At 41.1% G+C, this 19,288-nt stretch overlaps 1 protein-coding gene across 1 annotated transcript; it reads right to left on the reverse strand.

The window, feature by feature from the left end:
- Positions 1–740: 740 nt before the first annotated feature.
- Positions 741–11,179, reverse strand: LOC127017628 (lipase member M-like). The gene is made up of 10 exons (XM_050898816.1): positions 11,163–11,179; positions 9,575–9,686; positions 8,293–8,410; positions 7,386–7,584; positions 6,549–6,658; positions 5,693–5,829; positions 4,987–5,133; positions 3,838–3,909; positions 2,204–2,275; positions 741–974 (listed from the first exon to the last, which is right to left on the reverse strand). The coding sequence occupies exons 1-10, from the start codon at positions 11,177–11,179 to the stop codon at positions 741–743; spliced, it is 1,218 nt and encodes a 405-aa protein (XP_050754773.1).
- Between the last annotated feature and the right edge of the window lie 8,109 nt (positions 11,180–19,288).

Here is a 19,288-nt window from a genome sequence, read left to right on the forward strand (position 1 = left end):
CATGTACACAGATCCTGAAAGTGTTGTCAGCAGAGATTGAGTCCGCCAAGATTTCTCTATCTCAGGGGAGGCCCTGAACCCATTTCCCATCTTCCAGGCACATGCTTGAACCACAAGACTGGCTACTGTTTTCTGCTGGGTCTACCCTGCCTGTGTCCCTTGCTCTTCCTCATGAAAAAAGTGAGCAGCCCTGTTTCAAATGAAGACAAACCATCTTCTTTTCAGGAGTGAGTTTTTTGTGAGACCAGTTTTTACTTTCTGGTCATCGTCTCATCTAATAATAAAATTAATCAATACCATAACTGCTAGACATAGTCTTGGCTTACACTATGCCTTTCAATAACTGCCAGCCCAGTAAACAGAGAAATAATATGAAGAATGGAAAACGTCTTGAGATCAATGACTGTATCCAGAGAAAGTCAGTGCTTTCTTTACTGTTAGGGTCTAAAGAAGAGAGCAGGCTGCAAGAAAACCCTGTCTTCTGTTAGCAAAGTACAGTTATTGCAGAATCTAGGCTGTATCAATTAAAAAGTGATTACTGACCCACCAGGTTGCCATAAAATACGAAGTGCACAATCAGGATGCAAAAGGCATTGCAGGGACATGTGGTGTGAAAATAGCGTCAGGAGGAACCCTTTCTCTGACTGCAGCAGAAACCATCTGATGCAAAAGAAGGTTTTGTTCGTACCCAGTGAAAGCAAGCGTCTTTGAATGAGTCAGGTATGGCTGCTCGTTGTAGGTTAAGGATACTTCTGTATCAGATCAACAATTTCATTGTACATGTGCAAAGGTGCATCCAATCCCCAGATGAAATCCAGGTGTGCCCATTCAGGAATCCTCTTATGATAGATGAGCCTCTTAATTTGAGACAGTAAAATGGCCACATCCTTGGGATCTGCGAGCAAGTCTTGTCCCCCAGTCCATACCACAGTTGGTACAGTCATCCCTTCTACATTGTAGAGAGGAGGAGTAGCCTGGAAAACATGAAGCAGTACAGGAATGAATGTCCAGGAAAGCACAACAAACTTTAAACATGCATTTGAGGCTTTCTTCTGTCACTGTTCAAAGTAGAGGTGCCTGAACCAAACAGGAAGGAAGTGCCCTTGCTTGCCTTTTCTGTCTGTGCTTGCAGGGATGACCCAGCTGATAGCACAGCCAAAGAAAAAATGCCTCCTGCGTTGACAAAGAGTTACTGTTGGGTCTTTGCCCTGTCAGATAGGAATTCATAGGGCAGGAACCTGGAACAAGACAGAAAATGTCAGGATGCCTCTGGATAAATCCCCATCTTGGTCCTTTTGGAGTACTGGTCAGGTGCAGAAGACATACATGGTTTAGTTAGAAAACACAACATGTGACAAGGATGAAAAGGAGCATGGAGTGGCTTCCGTAGGAGGAGAGAGGAAGTAGCTTAGGACTCCTGAGCTTGGAAAAGAGAGGCCAGAGCAGGGACAGGACACAGGCTTATACAATCACAAATGGTATGAAGAAAGAGCACAGGAAGTAATTATCCCATTACTTCTCGTAACACAAAATCTAGAAGGCATCCAGTGACCTTCCAGGGGCAAGCAAATTCAAGCAAACCAAAGGTTTGTATGTAAAGTTGCGTTTCATGCAAGCCATCATTAAAACATGTAACTCGTAATGATAGGCTGATGTGGAGACCCAAAGGGTAGGAGAGTCAAGAATGGGGTTAGAGTCTTGAAGGGAGGAGAGGTTCCTCATGGACTGCTTGAGGACAAAGTCCTTTTGTCTCTGGCTGCCAGAACCCAGGGGTAGCTATTAGGTCTCCAGTTGCCCTCTTCCTCATACTGTTTCCCTGAGCTCTCATACATTGACAACTGTTTCAATCATGCTGGTAGGCAAGATGCCTCTTTGGTCTTATCCACTAGATGTACTCTTCTTTTTCAAAATTCATTTTCTATCTTTCCTGCCCTTACTTCCTCTTATTCCTATTGATCATTTAATTGAAAAGTTTTGGTCTTCCTCGCTCTCTCTCTGCTCCCCCCCCCCCCCCCCCGCCTCTTGTAAAAAACTATTATTGCCATTAGTGCTTGCATGCTTTCTCTGTTGACTTCCAAACTGGAAAGTAGTAATATATTCATCTACTTGTATTCTGAAAATGTGTCTCCTACTACATCCTTGCTCTCTTCTTGTGTGCTTCTGTGTTGTCCAAGGGTGATAATATTGTTTCACCAAAATATACCTGTTGGTATTTTTCCATGTTCTTCTTTGAACTGCCCCAGTCATAAGCCTGGAACTTCCCTGAATGGGCCTCCTAAGAAGATGAACAAAAGAAGGGTAGTTACAAAGCCATCATTCAGGAAGTATGTGGGTTCTTTCCCTGCTGAGCCTCTGACTCCAATCTAAACCCTCAGTGGAAGTTCTTCTATGAGCTACGAAAGAGCCAACAGTAAATTAATTAAAAGTCTGAATCAGTGAAAAGGAGTCAAGTGTTTTTGTCAGAACCAAAAAAATCACAGCTCCTGCAGAAAGACCCAGGGATGCTCTCACAGGCAATTTGTTCTAGTTTGTAAAATTGCTATTAACAACTGCCTCCAGCAAGTTCCTCTCACTGCTGCTACCATGTCCTCTTCTGACAGTCATGCTGCCATCACTCAGCTCTGTGAGTGGCTCCTTCTTATGTTTTCTCTTCCCTCTCTGGTTTGAATCCAGAAGTCACCATTTCTAGTTCTTCCCTTGTGCTCCTTGGTTTTCTCTACAGCATGGGTTGTTACTACTGTCAGACACACCATCAATGGGATCTTAATATTGAAGGTAAGGTGTCTGTTAACTCCTTTAATAGTAATAACAGCAATGACAACGAAGGCTTAGGAGTATTACTCCTGCATGTTTGTACTTGCCAGTCTGTGGCTAGATGCTGAATTAAACCTGAGTCAATTTGCAGAGCTCCCCCCACTGTGCCTTTGTAACCCTTTTTCTTTACAGGTCTAGGCCATGGTTACAAAAGCAACTTAATCTAATATTTTATGTAAATTCACAGCTAAAAGTATTGTTTGATTTTGACTAAATGCCTGTGCAGGTGTCACTTAAACATATCCATGTGTTTGCTGTGTTGAAAAGTGTATTAACACTCTTGCAAGCTCACTGTCCTCGCAGCTGCTTCCTGCTCTGCTCCAGAGCCTGCAGTGCTGCCAGGAAACCGGCCTTGCATGCAGCAGCTTCTGTGACTGAGCCCAGACTTTAGGAATCCTGAAAGTGTGAGCCCCAAGACAGAAAGGCAGCTTCCATCAGCACTGCTGCTGAGGATGTACTGTGACAGTACCTTGTAAGTAAGGGATATAACGAGTTTACTAAATAAAGAGTTTATTATTTATAGTTCTATTGCTGTCCAGAGACTGAGAGCTTTGAAAGCAAGAGATGGAAATACAAGGGCTTTTACTAGTAAAATTTGATATTTTACAAAGCAGCTTATGTCTTGCTCATTTCTTGACTCCACATTGGAAACATAACTGATTTCTTAAGGTAAGCTCTGTACAGAACTGTGGGCATCATTTATAAAAGGTACTGGATACACAATAAGAAGAATGATATATACATCTGCATACACAGCTTCCAGCATATATGTTTTTGCACAACTACAGCGTTTCATTGTTGGCTTCAAATGTACCTGTGTCACATAGGGTATTTCTATCCTGCTGGCAAAAGAAGGATCAATGAAAAATAGTGTTTTGAATTGAGATTTCAATTGTAAACCACAAGTTCCATGTGTTTCCAAGAAGTTAGCAATGGCTTCACAGCAGGATATCAGGTATACCCACTCTATACCATTCAGCCGGAGGTGAGTACCTATTTTGTAGCCCAGTAGTTTGCTAGTACCTGACTCCAGTGGAGTATGTTCTGCACAGAAGTTCCAGCAGGGGTTTGTGCAATATACACATTGATTCGGTTCTGAAAGAAAATATTCAGTGAGTATCCTCTTCCTCCCTTCTATTCAGATGTACATCAAAATATCTGCCACAGCAGTGTCATGTATCAATAAAACCAACAGAAATTGGAGTGGCATGATCAGAGACACTCCCTCAGAGTTACTCCAGATGTGGCCATGTGTCAGGTTTGGAGTAGCACTGAAAGACCAACGCCCAACCAGAATATTTTCCAGGATGACTGAGAATCTAAAAGAATCTATAGGTGGAAAGGACAGAATAGAAAGTCAGCAATTTAGACCCCAAACTAGGTGGTTTTTTTCAGGAGTCTGTAACAGATCCTGTGTGAGAGAGGATTGCTGTTGAACAGAACAGCAAAAGGAACTGCAACTGCCTGAGGAATGCACGACTATTTGAAATAAAACACATCCTAGTCCATCAGGGGTTTCTTAACAAGTTGCTGTGTGATCCTTCCTCAGAGAACATGCTCTAAGGCATTTTTTGGAAAACGCTGGAGCAAAATTTTCACGCCCAGGTGGTCTGACCTATAGCTGTGCATAGCATGAGGTGCCCAACTATGTCTTAACCCCAAGTGTCTGCCAACTCTCGCTCAGGTACCCCCTAGGTATCCTGTGCCTCTCAACACATCCTTGATGGTCCAAGGCTTGGAGGTGGAGGACAAGGGGGAATATGTGTGTTCCTTCCTCCATTGCAAAGAGCTGGAAACATGAAGCAGGTATGGGTTTTATTTCTTCTGCGGTGTGCCAGCACACTGAAGATCTCTGACGAGACCCCTAGTCACAGTATGAACCAGGAGATGGTGCTCTAGGTGAGGTCTGGCAGAAGGCAGACTGCAGAGTTTTGGGGGGCTTTGAGCAGCTGTTGATTGTAGGGATGGTGCCAAGTGCTCTTCTGGTGAGTGAGGCAGTGGTGCCCTGCCAGTGATGGGGAAACCAGCAGATATTGCTGTCCAGTAGTAGGGACTGTTCCCTGCAATGTGATGCTGACTAATAGAAATTCAGGATTCACACTACAGGACAGGAGGTAAGTTTGGGGAGCAGAAGCTTAAACTCTCAGTAGAGCTGGTAAGAGTTATACATACCATGTCAATGTTTTTCAGGTTACAGCCACCCAGACTGAAGAAGACACTTCTACAAAGCCTGGCAAAAGCTCGGTGGCTGCAGACAGGGACTATTAGCCTTCTTAGACATTCAGCCTGGGGAAGGAATTCTCTTTTGCCAAGCAAACCCTGTGAAATACAAAGGTAACATTCATTTAAGAATGTACACTTGTACATTGTGCTGTTGTTTTTAAAGGGTGTTTGTGTCCTGTTCCTCTTCTCCAGCACTTTCAGTGGTTCTCACTTGCTTTTTCTTCATTTGCCAGATGATGTTCCCACAAACAAGAAAGAAATTAGGTGTTTTTTCATTGCATCAGCCTGCTCAGGCATTACTCAATTTGTGTTACATCACTTTTAATGAAGAGATATGTTAAATGTTAACTCCAATTCGTGCTTTAGCTCTAAGCTTGCACATCGGTTGTGGCTTTGTCTACAGGAATCTTGGAAACCTTTGAGGATCTGCATCTCTGTACCTCCCTGTGTGACCTGTCCTAGTGCTGCACTATTGCCCTAGATAAAAAGTTTCTCGTAATGTCCAGTCTGAACTTCCAAAGGCTTCAGTCATAAGGTAAACCTACCCACATGCAAATGAGTAGACTTCTTAAAGCCCTATATTTTCTGTTTATCCATTTTAAGAGCTGAACAAACAAGTATATTGTTAAACAGTTGAAACCAAGTTATCACATACCCTGAGCAATTTTTCGGGTAAGTAGAGGAGTTTCATTGCTGGGCTTCTAGCATACTTAATAGCAGTGACAGGTGCCAACGCAAAATAGAGTTTGATTTTTTGAGCCAGCTCTGGCATTGTTGAAAATGCAATGAAAGCTGAGAAAACAAAAAAGAGGAGTTCAGAAAATCATCATTTGTACATTAGACTGTTTTCAGTATTTATAAATGCTATTCTGCAATTTCAAACGTACAAGCAACCTTGTTAGTTGTTCAGAGACTATGGTTCAGCCTAGATTTGTGTGAAATCCCTCTTCTCCATGTGTTACCAGCTTGTAGTTTTATTTTCCTCTTCAGAGAGAAATTTCTTTCTATATTTTGCCTTTGCAGCTTTCTTCCAAACCCATTTAAACATAAATGCACACTTCTGATGTACATTTATGCATTTCATATACTATTGGGAGAAGCAGTTGTTTTTTTTCCTGTCAATCCAATTTCGTATTTTCTGTTTTTGTGTGTGTGTCCTGTCCAAACTGGCCAACTTCTCCTTCTGTACTCTCATCTTCCTATTTTGTTTATTTTGGCCAACTGACCATCTGCTGTTGGGCACACCCGTGCATCTTGGAAAGAAACAATTTGTATGGCCCACAATAATTTCCAGTATAATTCTAAGTCGACAGACTTAGAGCAGCAGTGCATTTGGCCCATTACGTATTATTGTCTTTATAATAAATTAAAAATACCTACATGCTGAAAACAGCTTATCCTGTGTTTTTCACACCTGCGAAGAGTTAATGAAAATTCCAGGTAGATTCAGTATCTCAAATCACACTTTACTGCTGTTTTCCTCAAAGATTGGTCTGTTGTGTGTAACTTACCGATGGTAGTACCTTGTGAATAGCCAACATAGTACAACTTTTCCTGTCTTGTTTTCTCCACAATGAAATTTATTGTTGCTGGAAGATCAAACTTTGCCATCTCATCAAAACTGCAGGCAGGAGATTGAAAGAGAGGCATGTATAAATTAAAATTCCATTTGAATTCACATTTTTATTACGGGCTTGTCAGCAAAGAAACAACATGAACCATTTAGTGAATCATTCAGCTATCTTAGGTTCTGTGTTTTTCTGGCACTGGATATGGAAGATAGTACTCAAGGTTTCCTGGGGTGTTTTCTCCCTTGACATCAACAGAAGGACTATAACTTCAAGAAGTATCATCAGGTTGAATTGTAACGGTCTACACAGAAGGAACAGGTGGTGATATAGTAACAGAACTCCGCCCATGGAATCACACATTTTGTACAATTTGGCGTTATAGAAAAGGTCTATTTTTAAATGTTCATTAAAATAAGTGCAAAAATTATTTACATTTTCTCCTTCTGTGTTTTTAGTGTTATTGTAATATACAGACTAGTGTTTCTAAATAGCCTCCAAAACTGCCTCCAGAACTGAAGAGTGGCTTGGACCTGACCTGTGCAGGTCCTCTGAGTTGCTTTGCTGCTATATCTCTCGTTTGAACAACCTTTTCTAGCAGTAATTAGAGGAAAGTAGTCTCCACCACTATTAAAGTTCACGTGTGTTTAGGGGCACCTCAGCAAAAGTGAATGTAAAGAATATTTTTTAAAAGGTAGCATATGTAAATCCCTGATTTAGCCAGCTTAAATAAATATGTAAGAGTGGGCAATGGAGATGCCCTTCAATGGTTCAGTCTACCTGAAAGCCCAGAATTCATCTTGATCAATGGAATAATTTTGATGTTTTCTGGACCAGCGATTCCCTCTGCTATTTCCCATCCAAACATCAAAGCCAGCATCAGCTAGTATGAAGCCCAAGCTGTTGTTGGGCAGGTTTGTGACCCAGTTACTAGCATCTCCCAATAATCCATGTTGGAGAAACACAGCAGGTTTCAAAGCTGAAAAGCAAATCAGAAACAAAACAACAATTTACAAAATTTCTTAATTTTCGTAGTTCAGGGACTTTACAGTCCCGTATTCAACATTGGGATTTGTTCCTGCACCAACTTAAAGGGAGACAACTAATCATAAGAACAAAGCATCCCTTTCTGTAAAGAGAGAACTTCTTCTAAGCTTCTGTAAGGATTTATGGGAAGATCTGCCTGACACCAGCAAAAACTAGCTTGGCACCCTCTGGGCATTGTTTGTATAGCTCTGTTGCATTAGCTTGAGATTATGAACACCGATACATAGAATGAAGGTGTGGGATTGTTTGCAGAGGTTTCCTTTACCCAAAATATGAATCAGTCACTGATATTAACCAGGTGTAAGCAAAGGCAAAGCCAGATTAGAAGCTGGAACAGCTTTCTCAAAACAGGCTGATTAGGCAGATTACAGCATTTACCCAATTTTTCTTTTTTTTTAACTTTTACTCATCAAGTTTTATTATGAGGGTATATGCTTCATATTATAGTGGATTTTTATTATAAATAGGTGTGCATGACATAAATCATGTTGATCTTGCAGGCTGTTCAGGGCAGCCAGAATTCGCTACTAAAATTTCACTCGTGTATACAAGATTTGATGGACATTTTACAAATATAAGGTATCTCTTTCCAGAATGTGTCCTACCTAGGCTGGTTTTGTCTCATACTAAAGAACTGTACCTGGGTTTCCCTGATTCTGTGTACCATAAGGGATTCTGTTAATGGTAATGATATAACCATCTTCTGTTGTCACTTCATACTCCTCACTGGGGTACCCTTTGTAAGCAATGAGCTCATTCTAGAAAAGAAAGTACAAATACATTTGCTTGCAGAAGTCCATTTCATACATTATATGCATAAGATATTCGCAATGCAGAAATGTTAGAAAGCAGATACAACTGGGGATTTAGTCTACGTATATTAAGCATCTGAATAAACAATATCAGATTGGATATTGTAACCCTAAAACTACAACAGATTTCCTTCATTCTTTGTGTTATATCCAGGATTTGACTATTCATTTAAAATCTGTTGCAAAAAAACTGTGTTATACTACTGCCATACAATCATAAGCGCTTGCATTCTGGTGATATAAGAATCATTATAACCTCATAGCAGGAGCTTATGATTCCCATAGCTGAGATGAGGAGCTGCCTGGGTTGCGTGCTCCCAATCTGCTGCAATGCAAAGTGAAACCAGTTTATCTAAACTACCTGCAGAGAAATCCAGAGAGCTTCACAACTGTGCTTTTGTGAATGGCACATATGCAATGAATACCACTGAAAAATTGACTACATTATGGAAAAAACAGGATCAGCCACTTGCAAACTCACAAGGGAAATCACTAGCACAGCCAATTTTAAGCTCTGAAATAAATATTACTTTTGACCTGTAACATTCAACCTGTTTTGTTACAAAAGAGGATTGTTTTTTATAGCCTGTACTCAGAGAAATACTCAATATGTAATTTGTCACGCAGGACAGAAAACCCAAGATTTTAACAAGTGACTAAAGATCTAAACAAGCTTGCTTGGCAAGAGGTGCTCTTCTGAAAAGATGGCCATCTCTGATCTATGCTGGTCATTCAAAAAAGGAGAAAACATAAGCCACTAGTTATTTAGAGTCTTCTCTGATGATGAAATGCTGACATTCCAGATGGTCGTTCTTTCAGATAGGGCGATAGTGCCAGCAATAGCAAACTGGTAACTGATATTTAAAAGGACATTAACTCTGGAGATTTACTAAGGAAAGGTGTTTGCCTTCATTTCTATCAAACACAAGATGTGCTGTTACACATGCAGAAAGAAGAGAATAGAAGAGAAAGAAGTAGTAATAGAGTGATTAGAGAGGATGGGTTAAATAAAGGCAGCTTATCTATCTTGTTATTTCTCACACCCAGAAACCCCTCTGCTGTGAGACATGCATTCCTTCCACCCCCAAGTTACTCGACTGAGCAACTTACAATATTCATAAATGCTTCGGGATCTACAGCTCTCTTCATTGTTCTGAGTTCTTCTGAATAAGTAATTCCCTGAAACAAATATGTCACAGCAACAAACAGCCATATCTTCTCTCTGGATAAAACAGTATATTCATCTGTCAGTAGTCCTGCTCTGCACTTGTAATCCAGACAGGTTCTGTACTTTTCTGATGAGGGAAGTGCTGCCTAATACTGAATGGAGCTAGTCTGGTACTCCCTACTTGTTCATTAAAAGGAACAAAGCTGACTTTAAACACCTATCTGAGGGAGTCTGGCAGCAATCTGGATTCTCTGCTAAGGTTTGGACCAGGATGTTGCTCTCAATCAGGGCAAAAGTATCAGTGAATCCAAGGAAAGGAGCAAAGGTTTCGGAGAAATGGATTTCACTCGTTCTTCTGAGAAGCAAGTCACTTGCATTACCATGCCACGTATTTGTTCTGTAGATTAATTAGGAAACATTTCTGGCTAACTCTGGGGAACACTGGAGTTGTTGGGCAACTCATAACTAAATCAGTCATTGTCACAGTGAAGTTTTCAAAGTGAAGACAACCAAGTTGTTGGATAGTTAACTGAAAAAACAAAGAAGACAATTGAAAATAAACAAATTAAAATATTTATCATTTAATTAAGAACTTAGGAACCTAAATAAAGCACTTACTTATAGTTGCCTAGCATAATTTATACAAAACTGCTCAATGGCAAAATTTATCCACTCCATAGGATGAGGATAGAGAAAGGAAAAGAAAGCTTTGCTAAATGTAATGCTAAATAGAGACTTAGTGCAGGGATGTCCAGTTTTGTTCAGGAAATAAGGAACAAAAAAATCTGAGAGGAAACTAGCCTGCTTAGATGCACACATAGCAGCTCCGCAGTCTGTGAACACCTGCATACTCTTAGCTCAAAGAAAATGCAGAGTGTTTGAATTAGCATTCTCTCTACACATACATACTCATACAAACCCCTAGAGGCCACGTCTAAACCTCTGTTGTCCCAGTGATAGATCTCTAAGCTAGACTGGATCAGCCAAAAAATCCATTGCATTTATTGTTTTCCCAGTCAAGAAGACTTCGTAATTTTTTTCCCAAATAATATGAATAGTTTATTTTTTTCTTATCAATCACAGAACAGCAATTTATATTCTAACTTCCTAACACTACATTCTGATATAATCTGTATCTTGAAAACAGTTGGCTCCTTTTGTAGACATTTTAAAACAAGAACAGACATTTTAAAAACTTTTTTTTACTGAGCTAGCCTCCTTTCATTTGGGTGAAAGCCACTGCTATCTTATTCACACACTTGCCTTTTTCCCATGCCTCTCCAGTTATCCCAAAGTTACCTAAATTCAGGCTAGGTGAGTCATGCTACTCCTCTTTAGCCGAAAGGAACCTTTCAAGAAATAGCCATCCTTTCACCTATGTGAGTTAGTTACAAACAAAACAACACAACAAAATATATTTGTTCTCAAATAATAAAGCAACTCCTCAAGCCCAGGCTTGATACCCTCTTTTGCAGGTCCCACAAAGCCTTCAGCAGTTTTGGGTCAGAGATAAATTAAAGTGTTACCGACCTTGTGCCAGAAATCATGTGTTCGGCTGAGCGACTGAGATGACAGAAGAAGGGAAACTCAATTCCTGGCTGTTTGGAAGCAGTGCTGGGTAAAGACAGCAGCGAAAGGATGGTCATGCACTGTTTTTTCCCCAATCATGCAGCACCTTGACAATAAGCATCTAATTCTTTCCCACTCCTCATTCCTTCTGCTGTCACTTCAGCTTTTCCCTAGGGTAACACCAGGGAAAGGCGACTCCTTTTATTCTCAAATCTCATGCTTTTCATCTCCTCAGCCACCACAGATATAACAAGGCTCTTTTTCCTATCACAGAATGCTGGATTGTTAAGGAGAATACCAGCCTCTGTGGAGTGGCAGAGCAGGATCAGGAATTTTGAAAACAAATTTGTTCACAGATACACCTTATCATACCTAATGAAATTGTCAATAAACCTGCAACAATTTTCTCTGTTACTAACAACCTGCCAATTCCAGCTTCTCATGTTACGCGGAAAGGATGGAAGGAACTCTGACTCTTTGATACCTCTGTAGATGTTATTGCACATATTTTTCTTTTATTCTTTTAATGCTCATGTTGCTGTTCCGTAATTCTACATTGCTGCAGGAGTGGTTTCAGGAGATTTTCCTTTGTTCATATTTCACCTCTAAAATGGCCATAGAATAAAATGGATATTCCCTAAATGAATAGTTACAAAGCTAGAATGCTTTTGCATAATCTGTATGAACTCAGGAAACATTACCATAATGACCACTTGTCTCAGTGGTCTCAAGCATACTGGGAGTGGGTCAATATTGCCCAGCAGCAGAAATTAGGTAGGTCTGAGTAGATTGTTAAGTCTTCAAGATAGTGACCTTTGTGAGGCTCTGCTTTTTGTGGAGTACAAGCATAATGCAGCCATGTTCGCTAACTGGTGTCCTAGCGATTACTATGATACAAATTTTGCAGAAGTATGACTGAGGCTTCCCCCCCTGCATATTCTGATATAAAGCTGGTGGACATTGTGTTCTGCCTGTTCCAGCTTGGTATTTTTAACCCTTGAAACTAATTATTCTTTCTTGTTCAGTTGCCCATACTTGTTCCTCCAAATATTCACTCTGTCTCACAGATACCATTCATCCACACAGAACAGGTCAGCTTATACACTGAGATGAACATCTACCAAGGTTTTGAACAAAGCTTTGATATTTCTATTTATATTATAGCTTCCATACTTTCTCCTTGCAATACTGGCTCTGGTTAGGACCAGAATTATTTAATATATCCTCAGAAGTTATTTTCTTTAATACTTACAGACCAGAAAGTAATATGAAAGAAAATCTCAAGAGAAGACCTGTTCCTACAAGATTTGCTAGCAGGCCTTCAAAGACAAATATAAAGGTCTGAGTTCAGGTTCTGGCAGGGAATTAGGAAAGGAAACGATTTTCAAAGAGCTAGTTTAGAACACAGAGTGTTCCCAAATATTGACTCTACACATGGGGTGGGTTTTTTTTGGAATCTTCTCTTTATTTCCTTTCACATACTTTAAGATCTTTCATCTTCCCTCTAAGATAACCAGGTTTTCTTCTTTTCTCCTTTTTAAAGTCTCAGTGTCTTTCGAAGCTTGACATGAATTCCACGAGTGAACTGTTTAAATGTGTACTTGCCTTCGAGTACGTCATGCTATTCTAACTCCTTAAGATGTGCTATTAACCCACTGTGAACAAAGCCAGCTTGCTTCTTTAGTGCAAAGCAATGATTCATTGACAAAAAGAACTCAATAAAACAATATTGAGTAAAAGGACAATATAAAAATGGCATAATACCATAAATAGCAAACTAGTGGATAAAGACATCATTGCAGGTTGTTGGCAGCACATGTTTGAAGCGAGTGTTTGAGATGGGGAAAGAAGATGAACACGGGTGAGTGTTAGGCTGAATTTTTTTAAACACAGACATGCACACTCTGTTGTAAGTTGACAGGTTTCGGGGGAAGTTACGCTATAAACAGGTGTAGAACTCAGCGGAAATCCTTAAAGGTTGAAATGTTGCTGTCAGAGGTGGGGCTGCAGCTTCCCAAACATGGTCATACACAAATGAACTTTAAACTGGTCAGTCTAGGTGCCCTTATAAAAATAAGTGCCTTTGTATAAATTGTTAACCACATGCTCGGTTTATGAAACCTGACCTCCTTCCAGTGCTCTTTCTGGATAAAAAACCCCAGCAATGCACAGGATACAATCCCTAGCATTTTGGTGTTTCCTGCAAACTCTTTGCTCCTCCCGTTCCCTCCTGCTTCAGGAATTAGACCTGGCTCTGAAAGTGACTTAAGAATGGAAGATATTTGCAAGCAGCTGAATATAGCAGTTCTTCATGGATCAAATATGTGCTTTTGGCTTCTTCATCCAGCTAGTGTACGTAGTTATCAGAAACGTTTGGCTATTCTGAGTATGTTAAGGAGGGCCTTTAAAGGAAGATATGCTTTACTGAGAGACAGACTTGTTTTTGTGCAAGTTGCCAGCCAGTAGTCTCCAAGGGAACACACAGCAGCAAAACCAGAAAGAACCCCTCCATGCACTCATATGGCTTTAAAAATATTTCATGCCATAACGGTGTAAGCAGTTGTTTCTTGAGAGTGAGCAAAACACTGAGAACTAAGAACAGGGTCTACCAGTGCATTCTCCACAGTGTTCCTGGAACAATACCTGGTTTCTGGCAGCGTGGGTGCAATGCCTGCCCTCAGCCACCCCACGTCGTGCTATTGCCTTGGCTGGAGCACTGTTGGCTCCCAGCACAGGCATGTCTAGAGGGTGAAGGCAGAGCCCCCCTGTCCAGCAATGGCCCCTACACCTCCAAACAGTGAAGGGAGTCCTTCCAATGGAGTCCACACACAAAGAAACACAAGTGCAAAAGCATAAAGCACTAGCGAGAAAAGGTGCTGCTTGGGTGAGAGATTCTTCTTAGCTCTGTCAGGCCTGCAAAAATATTCCTGGTGCTCATCATCAAAGAAAATGGCATGGGCTTGCCTAGAGGATTTCCAGCAACTAGGCTGAGCAGCACAGTACTCCTAAGTGATGAGTGAGGTAGCTCTGAGTTGGCACTTACATAATTATGAATCTTTCATGTGACAAAGGTAAAGTAAGAAGTGTCAAAAGGAAGGGCTCAGAGGGACAGAGAGGGCTGCATGCCTGTCTTTTTTGCTCACACTGCTGACACCTTGTCTGGGAATGTCCCAGGCAGTGCTGCCCTCCTGCCCAAGCCTCAGTCACCCATAGAAGGGGCAGCTTGCAAACAAAAAGCTCAGCACCAGCCCCTCTGTTGACCTACCCAAAGGAAACACAACTTCTGAAAACAGAAATAACTCCCACAGTACTTTTTAGCTGATGCTGAAGTTTGTGAACTGTATGCAAGCCAGGATTTCTTCACCTCTGAGGGTGGATAAAAATGAAGTCTCTGTTGCAATTCATGAGCTTTGCATAACTGTTTGAATTGTTTTGTCCCACAATCCACAGGTAATTCTTTTTATCCTTCTGCTAATTTTGTAGTAATGTATACACCAATATCTCTTCACCCCCACATGTATCAACTGTAATTAGAAAAAAAAGAAACTCACACATCTACATACACATGTGTGGAAAGCTGCATTAAGTATGGTTTATTTCTCTTGCACTTGTTGCTAAATGAAAGTCTTGGAGTGTGTACTCAAACCCTCTGGCAGAAGAATTGGAACGAGTACGAGCACTAAGCAGGAGTTACACTCAGTGTGCACCAGCCAGCGCTAGTCAATGTGCCCCAGTCAGTCCTGGTGAGCGTGTGCCATTAAGCACTGGTAAGCATGGACTAATGAATGAGGCTGGGGTTGGGTCAGGCAATTTGTTCTGGTTGGTTTTGTGTTGGCATCAGCAGGAGCTACTCAGCTATTTTTAAGGATGGGTCAGAGGGTCTGTGGGCAGAGTGGCTAGGGTTTTCCTTAGAGCTAAGAATTAAAGTAACGGGTTTGCTCTGAGACAGAAGGAGGCTGCTCAGGGGTTAGAGATGGCATCGCAAAACCTCCGTCCTCTGTTCAGACTGGGATTTTTGCATACCTATACGTGGGTTCGGCTGGTGTTGAGTGGGCGGCAGCCCAGAGTGGGCAGTGAGCTGAGGTCAGGGCTGGGCCCCGAGGTGGCTGGCAGCTGGGACCACCGACTCTCTTTCTTCACCTTTCTTCTTGCCTGCTTTCTCCTGAAAAATTATCTTCCAATATTAATTCCATTACTAATTATCTCAGTCTTGGCTTATTGAATTTTTTCATGCATAAAAAAACCCTCCTCACTCACTTTTGCTAGGTCAACAGCTTGGATAATGATAGCTCTATCTTTCCAAGTTGTAAAGCACTTGTTTTTTCCTTTTACCTTTATACACAGTAGGAATTTCTTTTGAAACAGCGAAGTTATAGCTAACTCATAGATCTGGTCCTTTTTCTTTAAAAAGCGAAGATACAGTTACCAATACAAATTGCTGGTCTACTCTGGGCATCAACATTAATTTTCCCACATTAAACAGTCCACTATAAAATAATAAAAAATGAAATAAAAAATAATTACAAAATTAAGATTATTACTTTGCATTTAGGGCTTAGAATATAATTTTGATCTTTTGTAAGGAAAATGAAACACGATAAAAGTGTTTTAACGTTAGCTATAGAAATGTACTTTAAATAGCAAAGCTGCATATCAAATATAGCCCGTGTTTTCAATAAAAGCTTTCCCTTATAAAGACAAAATTTGTCTGCTGACCCCAAAGTGATACTTTTCAAAACCAAATGAAGAGTCTACACATTCTATTTTACTTATGTCAACAATATTTCATTCTCTTGCTATGTGAAGGAAGTTTACGTCTAAAATGTTAGTGCCAACACATAGTTTCACAACACTGTGCAGAAACAGGACAAATGAAACTTATGGACCACTTTCAAGATCTGCTCCATTTGATGTTGCACTAGATATTCAAAGTTTCCATGAAACAAGGGAATATTCTTTCATTAAGCCAAGTAATATCAGACAAGGGCATAATTCTTACCATCACAAAGGAAGTCCATGTCTTTTTCATGGTGAGGGTGATCTCTTTGCTTTGGAAGCATTTTGTGAAGTGCCTTGAGGCAGGAAGCTCCCTTTGCAGAGTGGTCTCCCGGCTGTTTTGCTCCCCTGGAGCAGGTAGCAGCAGCCATCTGAAAAATGGTGAATTCCCAAGGTCTGTGTAGGAACATGACATGTCCCTCAGCACAGATGTCTCATGGCTCCATGCTCTCTGCTAGTGGGGCTATCAATCTGTAGCAGAGGAGCTCCAACGTTAGAGGAGAAACAAGTCTGAAAAACCCGTAATTTGTATTTTCCTTTTGAAAGCCAACAGGAAAACCGGTCACATCTTCACTGCCCAACGGTTTGTGGCACAGTGATCCCCAGGCTGATTCTGAGCTGAGCTGGCGGCATCCCTACAGAGCAGCATATAGAGGTACCAGCTCAGACCTGGCTCCAGCAGCACCGCTTTTAGGGTCCATACCCCTTGCACTGCTTCCTGCCCCTCTGCTGGCAAAGCCAGGCTGGCATCTGTCTGCTGCATTCCCTGGCACCACTGTGGCACTGCTCAGCCAAATCACTCTGCACTTGTATCCACAGTCTCACTCAGGTCATCCTGACATCTTGAAATAACTGGTGTCCAGGTCGAACAAGTAGGACATTGAACTGCTCATCACTGTTGTGTGATTCTGCCCAAGTCATTTTGACCTCCAGGGCTTTTGTTTCCTTCCTGTTGTCCAGCTGGCACCTCCAGCTATGAGGATTTTGTGCATGAACTGTCCCTAATACTTGTCTGAACAGTGTCTAAGGGATATTTCAGTTCAAGCTGCATTTTTGTTAATCTGAATGAATATTCAGATAAGTAAATGAAAATCGTGGCTGAAATCCTTACTTTTGTGCCCTAAGGGATGTCAGATTTTATTCACATAAGCCATAAAGACAGACATGTCCTTATTACAAGTTGTATTGACAGAGACTTAAGAGAATGGACTACTGGAGATAAAGAATTCACTGATGAGTTTTTGCTTTGAAAAAAAGAAAGTAATATCTGAAAAAAATGATTTAAACAGATTTTTAACAGGCAGGTAGATTCTTGGAGCTAGCAATGCTGTCAAAATGTTAATTCAATCCTATTAGAATTTTGTGTTTAAAAAATCATTCCCTGAGCGCTAGATGTAGCAACACTGTTTTCCTGTCAGTTTGTACCTTACAGTTGATTGCAAGCTAAATATTAATCGTTAAATATTTCCAATGATTAGGGTATCTCTCTTGCTCTTCTTCTTCCTCTTCTAATCATGCTGCAGTCTTTACTGGTCAGGGCACTTGTAGTCTTTCTCTTCTACTTGGTCATCTTTTTTTCATGAAACACTCGAAGCCTTAATTATTTTGCAGAGGACTATGCTGCTATCAGTGAAAACTGGCCACAGGGCTCAAAATTTACCAGGGAACATACAGACAGACACACAGACAGCATAATTTCCTGAGCATTGTCCCCTTAGGAAGGCAGCTAAACCATCCTCCTTTAAGCCTTTGAGTAAAATCACTGTATGGTTCTATACTGTTGCTGGATTACGCTTGTCTTCATGTTTTGAAAAGGGATTGTGCCACTGCAGAACAAAATTATTCTTAGGTTACTATAATTTTCAAATTGTAAAGACAAGTAAAAATATTTTGCATAAATGAATTATCCTGATATTATAGACCCTCTGATGTTACAGACTCATCCTTAGCCTTATGGGCAATGTGCAGCGTAAAACTTGTATGTGGTGCATATACTGGGTACCCGCTTTCTTAATTTCATAAGAAAGCATCTGGTTTCCACAGAAGGCATCAGGTTAGGAAGCACCCTATTGTTAGTGCCATTGCTTTCTGCACGGCTCTGCATGGTTCAATTTCAACAAGGGAGGAACTGAAATTAGACCTGTTCAGAGAGAACCTCATAAGACTCACCTAAATATGGACAGGAGGTCTCAGTCTCCGAGGGTTTTGGCATGTACACGGAAAGATACATTACCATTTTGTGTAGTGTGAATTCTCACCTGGCATGTTCAACACCCTGGAGGTTGTTCCAGATTGTACAGAAGTGAACCATGTCACCATGTCATGTCCTTGTCATACCTTATGTCCTAGCGAGGGACACTGAGGAGGGACATTGGGATGGTCTGTGGAAGAAGCCAGCCTTCCCTTCCCCACTGCAGGATTGCCTAGCTCAGCAGATCTCCCACATGATGCCTTCCCCATGCGCGATGACTTTCCCACGTGCGATGTCTTCCCCACGCTGGTTGCTGCCACCGGCGCCAGGGAGAGGGAGCAGCATCAGGGGCAGGTCAGCTCTGAGGTGGCTTCTGTGACCACTAGTCTGTAATTTTCATTTGGGACTGCAGAGAATTACAGCCTTGGAGTTTATTTATTAGAAATTAAAATCAAAGCCAGAGCTAGATAATTGCTTGTGGCAAACCAACTTCTTTACGTGGCACACCAGCTGTCAACTACTAGTGGGTGAAATCATAAATACAGGGTGTATATGCATACAGGGTGTATATGCACACAAGGTTTGCACATGCAACCCTCTACTCACAATGGCTATTTTTTCCCTTAGGTGACAACTCACCTCAGAGGGAATTTGGGGGAAAATTTTTTTGCAGAATCACAGAATTTCAGCCACTAATCTATCTGCTTTTTTTTTTAATCTTTGGCCACTGCTACCTATGGGACATCAGACAAAGCAAAGGATTGTAGCAAAATAAGGGGCTACTCAACGCACCAGTAAACGGTCCCTGGATCCATCAACAAGAAGTAACCAAACATGGGGTTTAGTGCCATTTGAGGTGTCCTTGGGCATCCTGCCTGCCCCTGGGATTTGTCCTAGGCTTTGTGTATATTTATTTTGGCTGAACCAGTTTCTTACTGGATCATGTCTGGAGGGTGTGAGCTGTTTTATCCCTATCTGTTAAAGATCGCTTTATTTACAAAAATATTAGTAAATAATGAAGACTGGATTTGCAGGTATCCTTCACTTGGTTTATGCAAAGCAGCAGCCAGATTTTCAGATGTAGAAGAAGCTTTCCATCTGTGACGACTAATGGGCACAA

This window comes from Gymnogyps californianus, chromosome 6 (genome assembly GCF_018139145.2).
Source record: "Gymnogyps californianus isolate 813 chromosome 6, ASM1813914v2, whole genome shotgun sequence".
Lineage (NCBI taxonomy): Eukaryota > Metazoa > Chordata > Aves > Accipitriformes > Cathartidae > Gymnogyps > Gymnogyps californianus.

Bases quoted from the DNA above. Each gene is read 5' to 3' on its own strand.
- LOC127017628 (XM_050898816.1), bottom strand. The intron at 6,659-7,385 runs GTAGACTGAACC...TCCTGCCTGCAG, and splicing joins GATGAATTCTGGGCTTTCAG to TTTTGATGAGATGGCAAAGT. The intron at 975-2,203 runs GTATATTTTGGT...CATGTTTTCCAG, and splicing joins ACATGGAAAAATACCAACAG to GCTACTCCTCCTCTCTACAA.